Source organism: Varanus komodoensis, unplaced genomic scaffold (assembly GCF_004798865.1).
Source record: "Varanus komodoensis strain SLA01 unplaced genomic scaffold, ASM479886v1 scaffold2, whole genome shotgun sequence".
NCBI lineage: Eukaryota > Metazoa > Chordata > Lepidosauria > Squamata > Varanidae > Varanus > Varanus komodoensis.
This window is the reverse complement of record NW_025335568.1, coordinates 13,246,159-13,268,167: the sequence shown is the minus strand read 5'-3', so window position 1 is coordinate 13,268,167 and position 22,009 is coordinate 13,246,159. Positions and strand designations below refer to the sequence as shown.

General features: G+C 45.6%; 1 protein-coding gene across 3 annotated transcripts in view; it reads right to left on the bottom strand.

Annotated features, from left to right (window-relative positions):
* Window positions 1–7,662: 7,662 nt before the first annotated feature.
* Window positions 7,663–22,009, bottom strand: part of AFF1 (AF4/FMR2 family member 1) — a 177,130-nt gene continuing 162,783 nt past the window's right edge. For all 3 annotated transcript variants that reach the window (XM_044428252.1, XM_044428253.1, XM_044428254.1), the window contains 7 exons: window positions 20,944–21,007; window positions 19,099–19,235; window positions 16,997–17,068; window positions 16,218–16,311; window positions 15,285–15,328; window positions 13,702–13,931; window positions 7,663–11,424 (listed from right to left, as the gene is read on the bottom strand). In XM_044428252.1, the coding sequence (XP_044284187.1) occupies window positions 11,303–11,424; window positions 13,702–13,931; window positions 15,285–15,328; window positions 16,218–16,311; window positions 16,997–17,068; window positions 19,099–19,235; window positions 20,944–21,007 (763 nt within the window). In that variant the 3' untranslated portion in view covers window positions 7,663–11,302. The remainder of the gene's footprint in view (window positions 11,425–13,701; window positions 13,932–15,284; window positions 15,329–16,217; window positions 16,312–16,996; window positions 17,069–19,098; window positions 19,236–20,943; window positions 21,008–22,009) is intronic.

Genomic DNA, 22,009 nt, shown 5'->3' with positions numbered 1-22,009 from the left:
CCGCAAGTCCGTGTGTTGTGGAGAAGCACAACACAGACACTTTTTTTTCTGTGTGGGGGAAGACTGCCGCACTGACTGGCTCACATTGCCAGGCTTTTATGTGGTGGGCTTGGAGGACTAGAGCAGACCATGTGCAAAACTATTCAGGCGGTAGGTTCACAGAGAGCAATGGAAAAGCAATGTGTCCTTCCACCTCAGAGCCTCCAGCCTCTTCTGTTGGACTGGCTTCCCCCAGTCAGCTCTAGCCGTGGGCCAGACTGACCCCCTTTGCCTAGATGTTTTCCAGTGTTTCCTGCAGCCAAAAGGTGAGTGAAGAAAGCCAAAACAGTAAAATCCTCGAATGCCTTACAGTTGAAGAGCTGTAAGGTGGCACTCCAAGGCCTGATCTTCAGCAGCTGTTTGTTCAGATGCATCTATTGCAGTTAAGCAAACCACCGAGCCCTTGGTTTTGAGCCCAGAACTGATCCCAGTAACCTCCCTTCTGGAGAAGGATATGTATGCATCACACCCTCCGCTGCCAGTTCTGACCTCCATCCCCACTGCTTCAAATGACGAGGAGGTCCATCACCTAAATCTAATGGCATGGCATCACTATTCCTTTGCTGTCCTTGGTCTACATGTTGCCAATGATCAGGCAGCAATGGGTCACCACCAGCTTTTCCTCCGCGACAAAATAAGGTCCCTTTGTGACCACTTCCGGAGGAACCGAGGGAACTAGTCAGGATCTTCCAAACGGAAGCCTCCTACCTCTGCTGCCAGCAAATTAACACTGCCAGGCTGTTGGTCCCGAAGGGACCTGAGCAAAAGGGATAGGAGCATCTGATGGAAGTTAGCAATGAGGGTGGGGGGAGGGTCCTACTAAAGCATTCACTACTATAGCAACTTCCTGGAGGGAGCCTTCACACAGGCCTGGGACCCAGGTGTGTGATGCACAGATGACCACATTCAGAACAGCAAGGACAGGTAAGCAACCTACCTTTTTTTCTGAGGTTTTCCTTTTGCAGAGATGTGTTTTTGGGATAGATATTAAAGCCCCAGGGTATATTACTGAGAGTGAAACTGGTTGTTGCAGAAGCTAATCCGTGGTGAAAAATAGTGCTTTAGTCATATGCATCATACTCCCTTTTAAAATAGGAAAAGAGGGAGAAGGAACAAGAATTGAGCTGATTACTTCTCTAATATACTTTTCATATTCCTCTCTAATAGACTTACATCTCTTATATATTTTACTCTGCCCAATGTATTAGAATTCATAAGCACACAATAAAATGTATGAATTTCTAGCTAGTTTACTGGCATCCTTCCAATAAGCTGGTAGTTTGAGTCCAGAAATACCTTATGTTTCAGAAAGCTGATTTGTGCCTGATTCTGATTTGCATTTGTGATCACTGCTTTGCACAAACGGGATGTTGATGCATGTCCAGCAACTGTTGAACAGGAGATTTGGGCAAACCTCTCATAACTTGAACAAATTTTTTCCATAGTCTAAACTGGGACTGATTCAGTCTATGAAAGAAATTTGCACGAATTAGAAAATTTGCACATATTGAAATTAGGAACGGAATTAATATAAGCATGTGTTTGATGGCCTGCAAATATTTTCAGCAAGCATCTACTGGCATTCATGGTAGGGGCATGGAAGAACATGTTTTGTGAGCAAAAATGAATTTTTTGTGCATTTTTTCCTCAATTATTACATCATTTCAGTCATTTTTCTGCAGTGAAAAATATTTCCACTGCCAATGTTTTGTTATTTTTAAAAAATCCTCAACCTGATTTTCAGTCATTGTAACTCTTTAGCCCCCTGCAACCTAGTCTTTTGAAACCTTGTAGTCTTGCTTCCGGGGAACATTGCTTGTCTGTGTGACCTTTTCATACAAATTCGCCCTCCAAACTGAGCTAGGGCAGAAGAAGTGACTTCCGCCCATCCTTCTGACAGTGGGTATTTCTTGCTAGGGGTTACCTTGTAGGCTGAATGGGATTTTCAGAACCATCACCCATGAATAACATGGGATACGTGTGTTTTGCTTTGAATGGACTTAGTACGTAAAAGTTGCTCTAGCACAAAATCCATCTCCGATTTGGCAGGTTTAGTTGCTCAGAAGGGCCAACCCTGGAAATTCTGCACTAATCTACCAAGAAATAAAAAAAGTTGAAATAAGTAGCAATATAAAGCTACATAGCAAATAACCTTTTAAACATTTGGCAGGCACAATTCCCTCTTAAGGGATTACTACATCTGCCCATTTCATCCAATTATAACAATTTCATTTTTAAAGAAATGCCGTGCCAGTTGCACACATTCGACTGAAGAGCAGCACTCCTCCTGTCTGGGATGGCCGTCCCCTTCCAGCAGGCATGTGGGTTTGAGAAGGATGTGTTTGGAGAGGTGAGCGAGAAAGGGGATGCCCGCCTGGCCAGACAGATCAGCCAGACATCACCCTCACAACCTTGAATTGCTGCATTTTGCCTTGTCTTTGGGACCTGATCAAATGAGGATCCTCCAAAGGGGTCTGACCCAGAGCTGGCTGTTTTCCTTCTGCAAACGTGGGCTCCAGGTTAGATGTTGTACTTGGGGAATACCTCAAGTAGCTATGCTCTGCATATAACTCTCCCTCTCCCTCTCTCGCACCCCCCCACCACAAATTAATTTCCAACAAGCTGCAGTAAGCAATTTCATTCAGTAGAGGGAGAGAAAGAGCCATAACTTTTCATAGGAGAGAAGTATCTATCTGGAAACTCACTCTGAATCACTGGGGCTTGAAACATGGCTGGCTAGTTTTAACAATCCATCCTGGTCCAACTTAAGAAGATGCCATAGGCTACCTATGAGCTCAGCTTTAGATAGAAAGTGCTGTTGCATCCTTAAAAATGGATTCATTGGAATGTGCTACTGTGTCAGCAGAACAGACCTAATAGTCTGGAAGCTAAAACCCGCTACCAGGGCTAGGGCAGTGGAGGGGTGGATGTGCTAAGCTCCTTGAGCAATTGCTGCAAGAAAACGGGTATTTGTCCCATTCCGGTAACAAGAAATCATTGCTGAGAAGGAGAGGAACAGTTGACGCAAGTCAACCACTATGTAGCATAATGAGGAGATGCTGCTTGCTGAAGGGTGGTCTGGATACAATACCTAAATATTTGGAGGGCACCAAACTGGTGGAGTCCGATATGATTGGTTCTTAAAAAGCTCGTCATGCCCGGGCATTGAATTGATCCTGTGTACATGTCCCCATTTTTTTTTTTTTTTGGCTAACCATAGTACATTATTGGTCTTCTAAATCACTTTTGCTTTAGCTGCCTGAGCGACATCTGCAAAGCTTATGTGTGTTGCAAGATTTCTTTCTGTGGGAACCAACAAACCAGTGCTTAGATCTGGAGCTGTTTTCTCCTTCCCCAATTTATGTGCACCACTTAATTCACTCTGAAGACACTTCAAAGCAGAGTTTTGAACTTCACAGTGACTTACAGCCTTGGATCGAGCCTTGGTGTTCTTGCCATGTAAGATGGAGAGAATGAGAGAGGGAATATGTGTCTCTTGATACCAAGAGGGTTCCATATACAGACATCTTTCTTTGCCAAAATAAGCACTTTAGGAACATTTACCAAGCAGTTAGTCTTTAACCTGTATTCAGCATTTGGAAAAAAAATGGACTATTGGGAAAAATCTTTCACTGCACAACACTACATTGTTAACTGAAGCATTTTAATTGTTGCTGAGGAGCACTCTGGAATTACTCCTTAAGCCAAGATCGTTGGGCAGAAAATGCTTTGTAGTAATCAATTACAAGCCGCAAGCAACCCTGGGGGTAGTTTGTAAATGTACCATGCTGGCTGTGTGCCACAGAAGAATTTCACCAGTGCTGTGAAGCTAATGGCCTTAAAATGTAATGTCTGAAATAGCAAACTATGCTGTTTAGTGTAAGTCTGGCAGTGCCTCATATATTCCACAGCTGATGTGGAACCGCCTTCCATTGATGTTACAGGCAGAAGCACTGAAAGGTCAGTGTTGTGAGTTTTTGCATTGGTTTTGTGCCTACTTCAGGAATTTGTATTTTATTTATTTAAAACATTTTTATGCCGCCCCCATCTCAACAAAGCCTTGGGGCGGCTTACAAACAAAACCAAAGTTATACAATAAAAATACTAACTGACTGGCACTGTCTATTTAGAAGCAGGTCCCATTGAGCTTAATGGCTCTTACGACCCGATCAACTTGTGTAAGGGCGCAGCCCAACAGATGAGTGCAAGTTTAGCTTGCATGTATGGCCTCAATCCAGGAGAGTTGAATGATCTGCTCACTTCCTTGGAGGAAGTGCTTCAACTCCCACCAACCTGGATATGGCTGACATGGCACCCGGCTAATGGAGCAACTGCCCGAGGAATGTGTGGGGAAGTTCAGTCCTCCCTCAGTCAGTCTTTGGATGCATTTCAATCCCCATTTGGCACTTTCTTCATTAACTGTTCAAAGAGGTTATTTCCTGCTGCTAAACTTAATTAGCTATCAGTTTCCTGTGGTGTTCTGTTCTCCATTTGTATCTTGATTTTGGGTCGCTCCTTTTATATTAAGGAGTTAATATAGCCTTAATGGAGCCTTTAATCAGCTGCTTTGCAAACCTTTGTAGATCAAAAGGCAGGCCACAAATGCTGGTATTACTATACCTGAAATGGCTTTAGCGATACAAAGCTGCGTCAAGTGAATGTTCTGATGAGGTTGGATCCAGTTTTGGCAGCACCTCCCATGTGCCACCTGAGCCCTTCAAACAGCTGCCACAAAGAGGATTATAAATGCTAGCTGTCAATCGGGTGACCACAACCTCCAGAAAAACAATAAAGTGACAAAGAAGCTGTGGGGACCACAGCAAAGGCACCCAGCCAGTGTCAGACACCCCAAAGCCCCACTAGCACAGGTGACCTTGGGGAAAGCAGAGGATGGGTTTTGCTGCTTTTGGCAGGTGGCTCATTAACAGATTTCTGGTATCCATCACAGCACTGGTCTGGGTTCAGGTATGGCAACCCATCATGGGTAAAAGCTCCAGGAACTGTGGATGATACAGTCCACTGTTGCTTGTTCCCATAATGTAATCCAGCTGCATTTCATACCGCATGCCTATCTATGAATGCCTGAGAGAGCATGGGACTGTTGTTTGCAAACTTTTCATAACTTGGTCTTTAGCTAAAATATGCTTTGTGGGAACTTATTTTCTGTGATTTTATTTTTATACTGTTGTTGGCAATGTTGTTACAATGCAATTTAGTTCAGGTAGCAACTCATTGATGGGTTCCAACACACCAGTTGAATACTAATGGTGATTACATAATATTTAAGTGTAAATCTTATTAGTGTTTGAACGAGAAGCCATTGGCCACTCCAATTAAGTCACTAAAACCTTTCTAAAGGGGGAGTTGTGTACAAGCATAATAAATAGATGGCAGTCACTGCAGCATTTTGAGAGCAGTTGCTGAATGCTCCCTTTCCACACAGCTACTACTTAGAAAGCTCCTTTCTACCCACTGGAATCCTGTTCTTCTGCCACTACAGTGGACTAGATTGGCCATCAAAAATTAGAATTGCTTCCTCTGCCACATTCCTCCCCGCAACAGACTCTGATCACTGAACAGGCTTTTTGGAGGGTTAAATCTTGACAGCAGCTGCTGCAGCTAATAAAGGTCGGGGAGGCCTAAATGGTGTCCAAGGTTGGTGGTGAAAAAGAAATGAAAGGCACCGTTTTGAAAGATGTAGTGTCTAATGAATTGTTCTATTGGAGAAGCGGTGTGACTCCTAGCCAGTGTCTTGAGGGCCCTGGGATTTTCCAGAGTCGCAGATCTAAACTCCACAAAGACTTCAAATCTCCTTAAACAGCCAACATGCGAAATACCAGGCCAGCTGAATCTCCAAGTTCATGGAAGTGACCCCCCCCCCCAAGAAGGGTTTAGGGGTTATTTGCATAGATGTTTTCCCTCCTACCCATATGCCTCCAAAATACTTTATTTCCCCCTTTTTTCCCACCTAGCCCCTCCCAGCTATCAGCTTCTTGAATCCCTGCCTCTTGTGGTAGATAATTTCTTCTTCTAAATTCTCACTCTTATTCCCAGATTTTAAACATCATCACCGCAAATGCCAAACTTTTGCCTCCCAATTCCCTTTATAGCGCCATCTGTCACTCTTCCGTCGAGCAGGAGCAACATCCCCACACTATCTACACATTTCTCCATCTCCTGGTCGCATTACCGTCTCCCCATCTTCCTACCATGGACGGCACATGCAAGGAGTGGATGCGGCTGGCATTGATCCAACCAAAAGGCTGCAGGTACCAAGGAGATGCATGGCAGCTTAAGTGCCAAGATCCAGTAGTCCCTGCCCCTCCACTGGCACGGACCCTGCAGAAGCCCCACAGAAAGGAATGAGAGCAACTCAAATGCACGGCTGGTATAATGAAGCTTGTGTAGGAAGCTGCTCTAAGAACTGTGACCTCAAGATAACTCACTTTTTAAATGTGAAAATTATATGCCTGAATCTATATAGGTTAAATGCCTTTATTAGGCCAACAAACTTTGATGTCCTCAGGTGTGGGTGAGGGGGGAGAAAAGCAATGAGTGGGTAGAAAAGGCTATTGCTGAGCCAGATTACGAAAGCTCTATACTGCAATTTTTAGTTTACTTATAATAGAACAGTGGCTACTGCTAGGGAGACTAATTATCACTGTGTAATCCCTTCCATCTTTCCATTTTAAAGTGACTACAAACTGTGTTGTTAATGCTGGTGCTGCAGCATGAAATTCAAGTGTGGCTCATTCATAACCTCTAATGGGCCAGAGAGCTATTGGGCCTTCTGTCCTTTCATCCTCCTTCATCCAGGAGCAAGGCCCAAACGGCTCTGCTGGCAACAAAATGAAAATGCAGGATTCATGCTCTTGGCATCAAGCAGGATCAGAAAGATGCAGCACCAAATCGATCCTGTCCTGCATGGTAAAATTCTATCAAAAAAACTTCCAGCAAGCTTTATTAGAATACCGCAAGAACGCTTGCGTAATTTATGATCTGCTGAGTCAGAGTCCCCCAACCAGTTCCTGTGCTTTACAAGGTGACAGAACCGGTCTTGCTCGCCCAGTTTTCTTGGCAGCTGCGCACACCCCTCCTCTGGATTCACCTAGCAGAGGTGCATCACGCACCCTTCCAGTCTATCCAGGGTGGCCATTTTACAACTTCCCAGTGTCCTGGAGCAACATCAGTCAGACACTGGCACTGCAGGAAATGCAGAAGGGTGGTTTATAGCTGCCGAGCAGAGGGGCCACAAGCAGACATGTGATGGGGACTGAGGGCCTGCTACTTACTGGAAGAGGCAAAGCACTGAGCTGTCCTTTCCTTCCTGTTCTTGCTATCCCCGGCAGAGAGCAACTAGCAAGAAGACAAGAGGCTGGGAAGGCCACCATTTACAAGTGCTCAGTTTTGAGGGCTGCTAGCAACACAAGCTCTCCTCCTTCAAAAGTTCTGGCAATGGAGAACTTTTTCTTACCGAAATGATTCTAGCAAGTTTCCAAGCATACATGAATTTTCTGCTGGGAATTGGAGAGGCTAGCATTCCAGCCAATCCACTTGGCCAATGAAACGCCATCACGGGTGTTTTTAAAACTGTTTGTGGTTAAAGGGATATTTTCAGAGCCATTCTCATTGCATTCGATATTTTATTACCCCACATGAATTAAACAAATCAACCTGCAAGTACCACCAATATACAGGGCAGAAAAGTTATTTACAAGATGGAGACACATCACCCCATAATAAATTTAAATGTACAGATTTTTATAAAGAAACCAAGGCAACAAGATGGAAAGGGGGAGGGCAGGGAAAGAAGAGAAATTGCCCTTGGAAAATAAAATGGTCGTCGCTCTTTCAGTCCACATCTCCAGTGTCAATGGAACTTGCAAATTATTAAATAATGGTATCTTAGACATACAGAACATTTAAATACATTAATTATAATTCTAAATAAATATCTTCTGGGAAAGGAGGCTGCTTTGAGTGTGCAGCTCCATTGACCTGTGTTTAAAATGGCAAACATTTTTTGCTCCTTACAAAGAAAGCTGGGCCCCAGGCCCTGTTGAGTTCAACGGGAATTCCACTGGGGTCTGGGGTACCAAGGTCTAGAAAGAAGATGAAACGACAATCCATTGATCACTGTTCTCTGATTATTCATTCAGTTGGTCTTTCTTTCATATAGAGATTTTTTTTTAAAAAAGGTCAGAAGAGGACATAATGTTCCTAATGTGATCCCTACAGGTCAGCTGCCTCTTTGCAACTGCGCATCAACTAAAAGAAACTACAGCATGTGCAACAGCAGGCTGGGTTAAAGAACCATCTTCTGTGGAAATTAAGAAGGAAGCTTTGCTCCCATTTGGGCTTAGAAGAGGCCTTACAGCCCTCCTAGATTAAACCAGAATTGAAACTTTTTTTGTTCAGGGAGAAAAGAAGCCCTTGCTCTGAAATCTGGGTGCTGTTCCTTTTTGCATTACCCACAGTCATATAAAATCAGCAGCATAAATGCATTAACTGGTTTCTTTCTTGACGCAGAGACTCTCACTGATCATTCTGAAGCAGGCGAACAGGCAGGGCAGGGAGTGGAACAGATTTTTGCTATCCCTTGGATAAAGTGCTCAACAAGCAGGTTAAGGCGGATCCCTTGACAGCAGGGTCTTCTTAACTCCAGGGTGTCATTTGAAAGAGCCGAGGCAGCGATAAAGTGAACAAACAGCACGGGGCTGTGTGATTCCGGTGCTATTCAGGGGTGCAGGAGGTTGGAGGAACAAGAAGCGTATCCTGAAACTACCGCAGTCAGCTCACAGACAGAAGAGGGGAACACAACTTGCAAAAGGGAGATAAAGGGGGCTGTGGGGGGCTCTTAGGCCCAGCTGAGAAGCAAGAGGAAAAGGTCAGACACTGCCAAGTCTCTGTAAGACCCCTGGGAGTAAATACCCTACACTTACACTGCAACCTTCACTAGGAAAAGACAGACACGGATGCAATGGCATGGAAGGTCCAACGTTTTGATTTGCTTTTCTCTATTCCTGAGAGGTACATTTGTTGGCTTTGCTTCTGAAACCGGGGTTGTAATTTGTATCCAGCACATCTTGCTAACTAAGGATGGAGCAAAGCATTCAAGGGAAGCCCTTGGCTGCTGGATGCCCGGTCTACAAAGCAAAGCAGGGCACTGCTAAGCGAGTGTGGGCGCTCGTCCACTCCTCCTCTTCCTGCAGCTCCACCTGCACTGCGTCACAGGGGGAAAGCGTCCTTTATCCTGCCTGCTGGTTCAAATGGGGAACCCAGTGGGAATCCAGGCTCTCCCCACATGTCTAGTTCAACCTCAAGTGACTCTGTGTGTGTGTGGGCATGTGTACGCTGTAGGAGGAGAATATGGGAGACAGTGGGCTTAGCCACTTCAGGGATCAGTCACTTTCCCCCAAGAAGCTTCTCTGAGATGGACCGTGGCAGAACCTTCCTTGTGCCGTCCTTTTTCAGGGGTGTGTTTGCAGATGAGCCAAATTTGCACAGAAGGTGCCTCAGAAACATACCCTGCCAGTGAACGCCTCAGGGAAATTCAGGGGCCTTACAATTTAGTGACATTTTAGCAAACAGGTATGCAAGTGCACAACAGGTCCATTCAAACAAGAATACTGCTTACACCCTACACTGAAGATTACCATGTTTTTACGGGACAAACAGATAGGAATGATTAGCTTAGGCACTGGGGAGTCATATGGAAAGGAAAACCTAACACCACGCTGAAGGACCATGTACCTGGAAAATATTCCCACTGGTCTACCTTGGAGTCAGAGGTTGACAGAAGCAAATGGGAGAGTTAAGGCACCACTGAGAGAAGGGCAGGAAAGCGGGGTCTTCGATGTATTTGAACGGATTGGGGCCCAGGGGAGGTTCAGCAGGAGGCCACCCTGAAGGCACCCCCATTAACCGGGATTCGTACACCAAACATGTCATGATCCCTTGCTTTTAAAAGAACGGGACTGTGCCGAATGCTATGGGCAGGTGTACAATCTGTCAACATACGTGGAATGCTGGCACCAACAGCCAGAAGCAGGAACTGAGCCATCAGTTCAGAGGTGGCGAAATGGAATGGTGTGCTGCTGAATCCCTCCCATTTTAAGGCTCCCAAACGGAAAATAGTCTTCACACAGCCTGAACAAACCCTTCCCGCTGCACGGCCCCTCTTCTCCATACATAGAAAGCCAGAGAATCCTTGGAAGCTGCTCCTAGTGCAGAGACTCACCCCTTCCCTGTGCACAGCCGCCGCAGGCAATTCCAGTTCAATGTATTAGTGCAGCATTGCTTAACCATGCTGGGAGGCGAGCCGGCCCGCACCCCGGCCGGGCGGCTCACGGGGCGGGAGCCTGCAGCACCTCCGCCGTGCGTCCGCTGCTTGTGGCGGCTTCTGGCAGCGAGGCCCACTTCCCTTTCCCTTCCGGAGATTGTCAGCACCACCACGCAGGCACAGTATCACACGGCAGCTTGGGCTGGTCACTGCCAGAGGCAGCAGGGACAATGGAGGAGGGGAGGGGCGGGGCAGGGCCTGGGAGGGCCGGCAGAGCAGCTTGTCGGGCCTGCTGTGGCCTCAAGCCACTCCGAGAGGGAGGGTCAGTAGTGCAACTAATGGCTACCAGTGGGATGTGGAGAGGCAGCAAGAGCGTTTGGCAAGAGAAGGTTGAGTCATGCACCTCATGAGCCCCCAACTCCGCCCGTTCCACCCTCCAGGAACAAGCACACATGCTACAAATTGCACCTGCGGTTTGCACTTCACAAACATTGCATCTGAACCCTATTCTGGGCCCACAGGCATCTCTGCTCTGTTTGAGGTGCTGCACAAAATTCTTTGGGAGGTGGATTTGCTTCTCACTGGCACTTCTTCATCTGCGCTGATTGTTGTCGTTGTTGTTGTCTTGCTGGTTATTTGTTGATAGAAATGTTCATAGACCACTGACACAATGAAACCACAACAGAAAAAAAAAAGAATAAATGGAAAAAATTGCACTTTGTCCTTTGAAAGGAAGAAAGAAAGGCATCCTCCACTCTGAGGCCTCTTGTCCACTTCTTCGCTTCCAGGTGGCCCATTGGCACCATCGAAATGTAGTCCTTAACGTTTCCAGTGGCACCAGACCCTGTCCATCGCACATCATTCTAATTTGTTCTAGGTGCTTTTTTTCGTTTGTATCCAACCTGCCAGCCGACAAGGCTGTTTCTGGGGCGTTCAAAGTGCAAGGGAGTCCAAGGCAAGATGCTTGCCCTGATGCACCAGTTAAGGCGTATTTGGTTCCAGTCTCAGCCACTGCAAACCCTGGCGAGTGTAGCATACCAGTTCGGCCATGCTGCTGTTCAGCGAAAGAGAGAAGCAGGCAGCATTGAGCTCGGAAAAGAATTCTGAAAGAGAGAGGCGAGGGAAGAAACCAGGCATCACGTTTTGCTTCTTACACACTGAACAGCGGAGGCATCACATGGACATAATGGCACGTGACGCCACTCTTTCTAAATAGCACTTACACACTCGAGGAAGAAAAGCCTCGCTTCTCAAGAACTATATTGCTGCTCATGTGCCGGGACCTATGCCTACTACAGCTCTGCAGGGAGAGAAAGCGCAGGCAGTACTCGAGGCACGATTTGGCTTCTTGGGAATCTAGGCTTCTATGTTAACCCTTAGACAAGTTTCTAGCGCTTATGGAAACATCTGAAAATATGCCACTGATGGCTGGAGATTCTCAGAGGTGCCTTGTACAGCTCTCCTTGCTCTACCCCGTGGTCTGTGGAATGAATTGCACAAAGTGAGAAAAAGCATGCTAATGTGCTTAATCTGAGCCATTTATGCAGGCCATTGACTTCTGCTTTTTATGGCAGGTTATTTAGATACACTCCTGGCATGGTTTTGATTCTGTCTGCCAGTCTGTCTTTCCTGCATGGTGGATTCATCCTTTTGAGAATACAGTAAGAGGGGAGAGGAGAAACACGACTGTAGGAATGACTGTCGAATGGACACTACTGACTGCAGGGTTCCCCAAAACTATTAAGAGCCTAAAGAATACTGCAGATATTCTAAACTCCACACTTAAGACCAATAAATGAAATTTGTCTATTTCTACCTCTGTTCTTTGCCTCATAAGGAGGCCCTGTATTATTATCCATGTGTTGCTTGACTCCCTAATATTCTGTTCTCTTTGACATGGGAAGGAAGGCTTCATTCCTGTTTGGGAAAGTACAGGCCTGACGCTCAGAGCAGAAAGGTGGGCCTGTTACCAAGCCATCTCCCCACTGCTGAGACCATTGTTTTTCAAAGTTAATCGCTTAATTCTTTGCCCTCCTTGGATCCTAGTTTCAATGAAGCTCCAAACTGCAGCTTCAAACTATTAGCCTGTTACATTTTTACCTGCCTGTTGAAGCTAAGAGACAGGAAAGCAGTCAAGTCAGTTTATCCCCAGATTAGTGCATACCTTTGCTTCACAGAGCCCAGACTGTTTTTGCCATGGCTTGCAATTTAATAATTAAGCTCAAACCTTGGAGCATACGATCAGCACTTGGTCAGCCCAACATGAAATCTCTCGGACCCAAAGAAGCCTCCTTCTCTCATAAAAGATAAAACTTGTGAAATCTCCCTTCTCCCCACATGCCAAGACTGCATGTCTGAAAGTGTGCACTTGGGCACACACCTGTGTGTGCAAAAAGGGTGCTTGGTATTGGGTGCTAAAGAAAGATCTGACCAAATATGAGGGGGTGGCGACCCTGGTTTCTGGTTTGCCCCAGCAGCTCTCAAAAGATCCTGTTTTGCTTTGGCACAGACAAGACTACCTGACAGCTTAGGCACAGACAAGACTACCTGATAGCTGCTCTCGGTAAACCTGAAACTTGTTAGGCGCTGTAGAGCTTGGAGCTCGTTTCATGCCCAGCCCTTCCTCCCCGCTCCTCACAGTCACTTTCTGTATTTACTGAACAGCCTGCCTGAGAATGTGAATAATTTCATTGGCCCTCGTGAACCAAACTGGCCCGACAGACCCACACCTGTGCGCAAGGAGTCCCCTGCTCATGCGGGTGACCAGTGCCTGTGCACTACAGTCAGTGAATCCCGGAGCAGCAAAGTACCACGTGCAGACAGCAGGCGAGCGAGCGAGCGGCCACTGAATGCACTCAGTGGATTTCAATTAAGCCACTTGGTCTCTGGCTGCAGGCCTCAAGGGGATGCTCCATTTCCCTCTTGAATCCACCCATTTTGAACCTGTCCATTTTAAAAATAATTTTCATAGTAAGAGCAGATGAACAGTTTTGGACTACTGCCAATTCACATATAAAGCAGCAAAAATGTTTACCATGGATTGACAGAACAGCCTTTGCAGTGATAAAACACTTCCAAGGTGAAAGCGGGGACATGTATTTGCACACCTGCGATGGACAGGCGCTAGGCAGCCTTCTCCACATGCTCTCTGCACACGCTGGACTGGTCCACCTCACCTGCTGCTGCCTACCTTGAAAGGCTCTTCAGGCAAAGTCCCACCAAAGCTCTGCTCCCAGAAATCCTTTCTGAGGCGAGACTTGAGAACGGACGTGCCAAAATGGTCTTGCCAAATGACGTGCCAAAATGACCTTGAGGACAAGCAGAGCTTTGGGGAGTGACACACTCAACGTCAGCGGGAACACAAGCAAAGAAAGCCTTACTCTTATTCTTCCTGGCCAAGACATCAGCTTGTTCCCAGAGATCGTAGGCATAGAGAAAGTATGAAGTGATGTTGACAAAGGAAGAGGTGATGGTCGGGATAAAATGGGGAACGTTGACCGAAGAACCGATGCTGCCGCTTCCACAGCTGCTGGCGCTAGAGCCGGTCTGGGAGCTGACGGAGCCTGCTGGAGAGGGCATCGGGGAGAGAGGAGAAGGTGTCCCTGTGCTCCTGAACAGAGAAACACAGCAGAGAACAGCATCAGCACCCCCACTGCAGACATGAATGGCGAACGCGGGGCAGAAGCTGTCGCAGGGCTACACAAAAATCAGAGGGAGGGATCAGCATGTGTAGGCACACTGCATTCTCAGAGGGGTATTTAATGGGCAACCACCCCCTCCCAAAGCATCCGAGCCAGGACACGGCAAGCTCAGCGGCCACAGAATGGAGAAATTCTGTTGGGTTGGGCAGCAGGGGAGCCAGTGCAAAACCAGGGGGAGGCCTGGGTGGCATCCTGGAGCATCGCCGAGCATTCCCTCGCCCAGCCCCACTTCCCTCAAGCACGGAAGAGGTGAGTTTCCAGCCTGCCACCTCCTGGAGTATTTTTGCAGTATGTAATATGAATTCAGAACTGGTGAGCTGCAATCTATTCAGTTATTTATTTACTGGTTAGATTTTAGCCTACCCTTTTTCTTTTTTAAAGAACTCGACAAGGCTTATGTAATTTTCCTCCTCCTGCTCTTAAGCCTATCCCCACAACAACCCTGTGAGGTAGGTTGGGTTGAAAGTCTGTGACAGGCCCAGAGTCACCCAGTGAGCTCCATGGCTGAGCGGGGACTAGAACCTGGATTCTCCAAGTCCCAGTCCTACATTTTATATTTTAACTTAATGTTTGCATCTTACAAACATTTTAACTTAATGTTATAAATTAATGTTTGTATTTTAATTTAATGTTGTGAGCCGCCCCGAGGCTTTGGCGAATGGGGCGGCATAAAAATGTTTTAATAAATAAAAAATAAATAAAATCCTTAACCGCTGCATCACACGGGCTTGTACTATGTCAGTATACTTGGTCTCTCCTGCCCTCCCTCCCTCCCTCCCTCCCTCCCTCCCTCCCTCTCTCAATATTTGTAAAAGCCTGACAAATATTGATTCCTAAGAGTCCCCTTTGTCCTCCTATGAGGAAACAAACATGGTTATGCCATCTGACCCACCTCCCCAACTGTATTGCACAGGTTAGCCTGACCCAGAAACTGATCAAGGCCCTCTAGTGAACTTGGCCGAAGAGGATCCAGTTCTTGCTACCACCCAGGCTCCAACAGTCACATTTGAGCAGCTCAAGAGTGCAATTCCATATGCGCCCATTCAGAAGCAAGTCCCATTACATTCAATGGGGCTTACTCCATGGTCAGTGGCTCTCAAAGCTTAATTTACACGCTTCAGGAGAAAAGCCCAACAGAAATGTTAGATTTCCGCTTTGGCTGTGATTATGAAAAGCTCTTTCAATTTGGTTTAAAATTCTAATGTAGATAGCATGTGAATTCTCAATTCTGAGAAAAAGATTTTGATATATGCAAGTACTACCTTGCTACACACGGTGAAGGTGCTTGTGTGATTCTAGAAGAACTCTGCAAGAAGGAATGAAACTGTAATTAGCTCATAATTGACACAAATTCATTCAACACAGCATTTATGCTTCCTTCTTAAAAGATGCAAAGTATGGAACAGGGCACTGAAGTTATTTCAGAGTTGCAAGTCTACATTGTACAGGAAAAGAATTAAAAGGTAACACACTGATCTTGTGGAGCACCTGCAGAAGGTCTACAGAATTCAAGTAACAGACTTAAGTCGATTTTTTCCATAACAATAGTCAAGTTCAGATGCAACTATTTCGGTCTGATAAACCAAAATTTGTTTGACATTTGGGCATCATAATGCAAGACTTCAGGGATTTGTTAGATGACAGTTTCCCAGTGGAATTTGAGTTTATCAGATGAAAATGTAGTTTAACTTCTAACAGTAAGTGCTGTTTGCAAAGCAAGAGCAAACTGGTTTGCAAACTGTCAATTTGGACATACCAGGAAATTAAACTCCTGTTGCGTTAAGATGCATGGGAAAAGACAAAACAGAATAGGAGGGGGAATGTACTTAATCCTGGTTAAACTTCATATTGGTAAGCCTGAACTGAAACATGCTAATGTCTAGTGGCCAGCAGAAGAAAACACTGCTCAGGCATGTGAGCAATCTAACCTCGAAGTGCAAACTTACTGATACCTTACTGCATGAAGAAAAGAAAAACACACAAGAAAATGTCTTTTCTTTTCAAAGAAGGAAAGCCATGAACTTGCATGGGTTTGCTGAAACGAGTCAATGATTTGCCTGAACAAACAATTCTCCTGGCCACAGTTTATTGCTGGAACCAACTTCAAGACTTGTTTTCCAGGACTTAAAAAACCCCCGCTCTGAACTTGCATTAAGAATCATCCTTCTTTTCAAACTGATGCTTTGGTTCTCTACCTTGAAGTGTTCATTAAGGGTCCGGGAATACTTTATTGCTGTGTCCTTTTTGTAGCGAAACATTGCCATATACAGAATGGCTTGGCAGCGCATGCTGTGAAAAGAAAAGACAAGACAAGGAGCATATGTGAAGCCACCGTAGTGGAGGGCCACTGGCCTACCTCGCCCGGAACCGCCTTCTCTGACTGGTCTCTCAAATCCAGGGTGTGTGCGGGTGGGTGACTCCCTACCCTTTGTCACCTGGCTCTCTTCTAAGCAGAGATGCTGTTGGGGCTTAGCACCACACCAGCTGGGTCACACTGCAGAGGCCCCTTGTCTACGCAACTGATCCAGCCATGCTGTCAGGGAACTGAACTCAAGACGCGGTGCATGCAAGACATGTGCTCAGCCCGCAGAATGGGAGTACAGCATAACACAGTGAAGCCGATCCCACAAGCCAACAAAGGTCACAGTGAGGAAAAAAGAGACTTGTTATTATTTCCTGAAGGGCTTCACATGCACTTTCTCCAATGTCTTCACAACACTCCTGCACAGGAGGACACTGCATTGTTAAGCGCTTTTACTGAAATGCTCTTTTCCATAACAGCCTGCAATTCCGAAGATGGACGAGAACAGGCAATGTGCTTGGCTAACGAGGACAAAAGGCTTTTCTAAAGCCACCTAACTCATGACTAGGCTGAGCTGTTCTCCATGAATATTTTATTTTAAATCAATGAATTACTTTTTGAAGCTAATTTCTCAAACCAGAACGCTTGAAAGCCGAACAAAGGTGTACTCACCAAAACACAAGGAAGATTTTTTCAGATGTGGTCGTAGAGGAGTCCGCAAAGGATTTTAATGACATTATGAATCTGTGAGAAAGAAAGAAAAATGCCTGTTTTTAATAACAGAAGCATCAGATGCTCATCCTACTGGCAATGAAACAGTTTTCATTTTTAGATGGTAAAACAGTATAGATTGCCAACTTTTCTATGGCTTCTGCACTGCATGAAACTGGCTTGCTTATTTTTTCTTCTGTAAATAGCCCACATACAACTTAAAAGGAAACATATTTAGATAAACAACTCTCTCTTTCAACATATGACCCTGGAGTGCCATCTTTCAGCCTCTCTCAGCCAGGGCCCTTTGTACATGGTTGGAAGTACTTTCCCCAAAAATTAGCCACAGTATTAAGTCAGAATCCTTGGCTGAATCCTGGTCATACCATGGCACTAATTAAGTTATTGTGGGTGGGGACCAGAGAGAACTCAATGAGGACAAAGCGGAAGAGACTTGCAAAATACAAAAAATTCATTATTTTGAGGAGTTGCTGAGGACCGAAAAATGATGGATCATTATGCAGAAGGAACAGAAACCGGGGGGTGTTTCTGCATACCAAAATGGAATGAACAGAATTATTAATATTCCACCAATTTTAGCCAAAAGAACTGTGAGATATAAAGTACCTCCAAGTATTTTCTCTTACCACTGAACAATTAAGCCTGACTTTATACTTTACAGTCTTGGAATGTACCTCACAGGGATTAAAGCCTCAGCATTTCCTTTTTAAAGATTAAGCACTAGCATACGTGTTGCAAGAAAACAACAACCAGATCACATACATTCTGTTGCCTGGATCTTTTAACTACCCAGCAACACCCGTTTGATGCTTGATACACCAGACCGCTTTGATAGGGCTGCTTTGTTGTTCTTTGCAGTCTTAGCATCTCACTATGTTACTATCACTATTATTTTAGAACCTTTAAACTGCAGGCTCTGCTTGTGCAATGGTGTTTTCCCACTTCCTCCCTCTTCCTTCCTGAAGACCTCCTTTCCTAGATCTATACAAACAGATATAAAGTTGTATTACAGCAAAAGATGGGCCTAGATGAAGCAAGTAGATTAAAACGCTTTTATGAAACTTAAAACATGTACACAGTAATTGCCCCCAAAAGGAACTTAAAGCAAACTGATAATCTACCAGTAGCTGCAACATTTACCGTACGTAACAAGAAAGTGTTTCTTTTATGTAATGGGAGATTAGACTTTTTTTGTCCTGATTGATGCAAGGGAGGCATACAGCTCCGTTGCCTGGAATCTGCAATCTCTCCTGCCACTATTTCATAGTCTGATGATGGGGCCTAGTCTACTCCCCACGTACCAGCAGGAGAGCCTCTGTTCTGTGCAAGGAGCTCTTTGGAGCCAGTCCAATGCAGATTTGACCTCAACTGTTATTTCCCACTGTGAGAGCTTTATCTGGTCTGGCTGGCAGGATAAACATTTTGGAATGATTTACACTGCGAGTCTGTGCCTGACTGTTCAGGAGTAACCTTGGCTGGGGCATATTTCAAAGTAAGTGGGCACAGGATTGCACCCCCAGTGAATTAAAAACGTCATTTGACTGAAGAACAGAGGAAGCTGCCTTACACCACATTAGACTATTTTTCAGTCTAGGCAAGTGGGAACTCATCTGACTGGCAGCAGCTTCCCAGGGTCTTGGACAAAGGTCTTTCCCAGTATGCACTTCCTGCTCTTTTTCATTTGTGATATCAAGAACTGAAACCAGAAATTATGCATGGAAAGCAAATGCTTTACACCATGGCTCCTCAAACTACGGCCCGTGGGCCAGATCCAGCCCACCATGCCCATTTATCCGTCCCACCTCAGAGGTTTTGGACTCGCTCGGAGAAAATGATCTCCAAGCAAGCAAGTGCCGCCACCGCCTTTCAACTGCCCCCCTCCCTGTTGAAAATGTTTGAGGACCCCTGCTCTGCACTGTGCTGAGGCCCCTCCCTCCCCTGGGTCCCCTGCACAGCCATATGCAGAAAGAGTGGAAGACCGATTGCAAGCAAAGCCAAGGAACGCGTTGGCGGAGGGCTCACTGAGAGAGCAGCTCACTTACTTGATGAGGTCTATGGTCTCTGCGAACATGGTATACGCAGGCTTTGGCGGGAAAGGATCGGATTCCATTGCGATGCCGCACTCAATGAAGGACAGGGCAGCGTCCAAGTATCTGAAGGCCTTTCCAACTTTGTCTGACTGCTCAAGAGAAGGAAGTGCAGGTTAGCCAGGCAAGAATTGTAATTCTCCTGGCATGGGCCTACCTGTCTCCTGTGATCATTATTACTGGATTTCATTTCTTTTAGAAACGTGTGTTGCATGCTTGTAAGTATATGGCTTTTATACAGTATTTTTAAGGTGTTAAGTTTCTGCACTGCCTGGAGAATTTGGGCTACTGGGCAATATAGAGATGCAACTGAATGAGATGATGCTTTGTAAACTTCATCCTTGGGATAATCACCCACAGTCTGATATGGGGTCTGGCCCCACAGTCACTGGCCACTGTGACCTGAGTTTAGAAGCAGTCCCCCTGCAGATGAATGGGACATTTAGGCTGTGAAGAAGGTCCCCAAGAATGGAACCACACTGCACCACTGAGCATTTTTACTGACCATTTAGTAAGACTGTTCAAAGAAAACATACCTATTTTGAGACACTAAAAAAAAAGTCATTTGCCATCAGCTTGATTAGGTTTGGAAGGAACACACTGCACTAAGAAACGGGTGCGCTGGAGCATTTGCTCTTTACTGCTGCTTAAGGTAAACGGTGTTACGCAACAGGGCTGGCTCTCTAAGCAATAAAAAGCTTTTCAGCCCTCGATGCAGGAAGGAAAGTAAGGGCCAAAGGCCATAAAAAGCAGAGGCTTTATTTTCGTAAGCAAATGAACAAGGTCCTGTGTACGCAGAAGCTGGGGCCTGCGTGTGTCAACGCTGTCTTGGCTTTTGCCAAGCATCCAAAATAACATTCAGTCACCACATCTACAGACACCTCCTCAGCACTGCATGTGAACAAAAGCTGATTTTACTTGGAACACAGGAAGATCCTTCGTCCTCCTAGCTCCGCCTTTTTGCTGCTGACTGGCAAAGACTCTCCAGGGCTTCAGGATGGACCTTTTCCAGCCCTTCCCAAAGATGTCAGGACTGAACCCGAGACCTGCATGCAAAGCAAGTGTTCTACTCTGGAGCCACATGCCCTCCATGAATCAGGACCCTACTTGTGACCAGCCCTGAACTGGCTCGGTGCTTAGCGAGAGAACAGCTAACCATATATTGTGTAGCACTTGGCAGGATACCTGCCATTCAAATGCTTCCTATGTCGAGAAGCCAGTTGTTCATATGCAGTCCGACTTCGACATGAACAAGATGCAGAGCCCAGGATGAGGCCATAGCCTGGACCACACGTGTGGTGGAATGATGGGTGGGAGCCACTTCCCATGCTATCCTGGGACAGGAAGGGAAGGGGCTCCTGCCCAGCTGAATGCTTAGCAGACTCCTATGCAGGCCAAAAGGACTGCACTACTTCCATCAGCAGGTGAGGTGTGCCACTTCCATGTAAAAAACACTCCTCGCAAAATTAAAGCTAGCAACTCAGGCAACCATGTTCTACCTTTTGTGCTACTTTTCTGTTTGAAGGGAACTTATTTCTTTTTCCAACAGAACATTAAAACATGTTTACCATTTACAGTTTGAAACAGCAAAGTCTATTCTTGTACCTCTTGACTCTCCTACACATTTCTTTAAAACATTTATAAATCGTGCCTTGGTGGCACTTACGGCAATTGCATGTACCACTTTCTAAATAAGCCATGGTGGCTTCTTCTGATGGTTGAACTGGCTCAGGATCTGGGACTGAGACTAAGTTAGGTGGACTTTTAACAGGCTATGTAGCATGTAGCCAAAAAGTTTACCATTGCATCAGCTTTGTGCTTCAGCCTTTTGGCCTCCTTTAAGTGAAATTCGGCTGGATGTTGTCTAAATGAAGACACAAACAAACAATACATTTAGAAAACACACATTAATAGCTTGCGTTGTAATGCACCAAAATTATTTACCTCCTCCCTTAAATATTGTGTGTCTGTGAGAGACAGAGAATGAAAAATCTCTGAATGAGTCTCCATGTAAAAAGCTCCAAGCACATGGGAATATGCAGAACTCATGTCACTGACAGAGCACTTATTAACACTTACGTCCTGCCTTTTTCCCTCTTGGAAGGAACTCAAGTGGGCTTCTGTAGACCTTTTTCTCTCACCTGCGGGGTTGGTTGGGCTGAGGTACACAGTAACCCAGGAAGTTTTATGGCCAAATCAGGGACTAGAACCTAGACATCCTGAGCCCCAATCCAGAACCTTAAGCTCTCCATCCCGCTGGCTCTTATGCTTTGTTTAATGCACAGGAGTGTTCTAAGATGTAACCTCCCACCTTTACTCACAGAAGGAATGCTCACTGAGTGGTCCATAGACCCCTAGGCAGAAAAACCTCCCAGCATCCCCCAGCCCACACAGCTGTCAGACTGCATCCTGAAGCATTCCAACAACTTCACATACCACAGTTTCAGTCACGCCCTTTGCTGGCTACTTTGGGTCATTCAGTGTCAGACATATTTATCTCTGGCATAGTAATGCTACCATCTTTCTGTGTGTTTGATTAATATTTTATGATGGACTTTTTCATTTTTGCTAAGAACATAATGGAAAAGCTGAAAAGGCAAGTATTCCATCTGGAATAAGAGAATAATGCCTTACATATGAGGAGGTAGGGTGGGATTGCATCATGAAAGAGGAAAGGAAAAATAAAAGCAAGAAGGAGAGGTTGGAAGGAAAGGAAAGGAAAGAAAGCTGGGGTAATTCTTGGCTCAGCTGAGGCAGTTGTGTGGTCCACCTTATTTATTATTAGATTATGCCCTGTCCTTCCATTTCCAAAGCATCTTACAAATTAAAATGCACATCAGCCTTCACCAGTGTGACACCTCCAGAT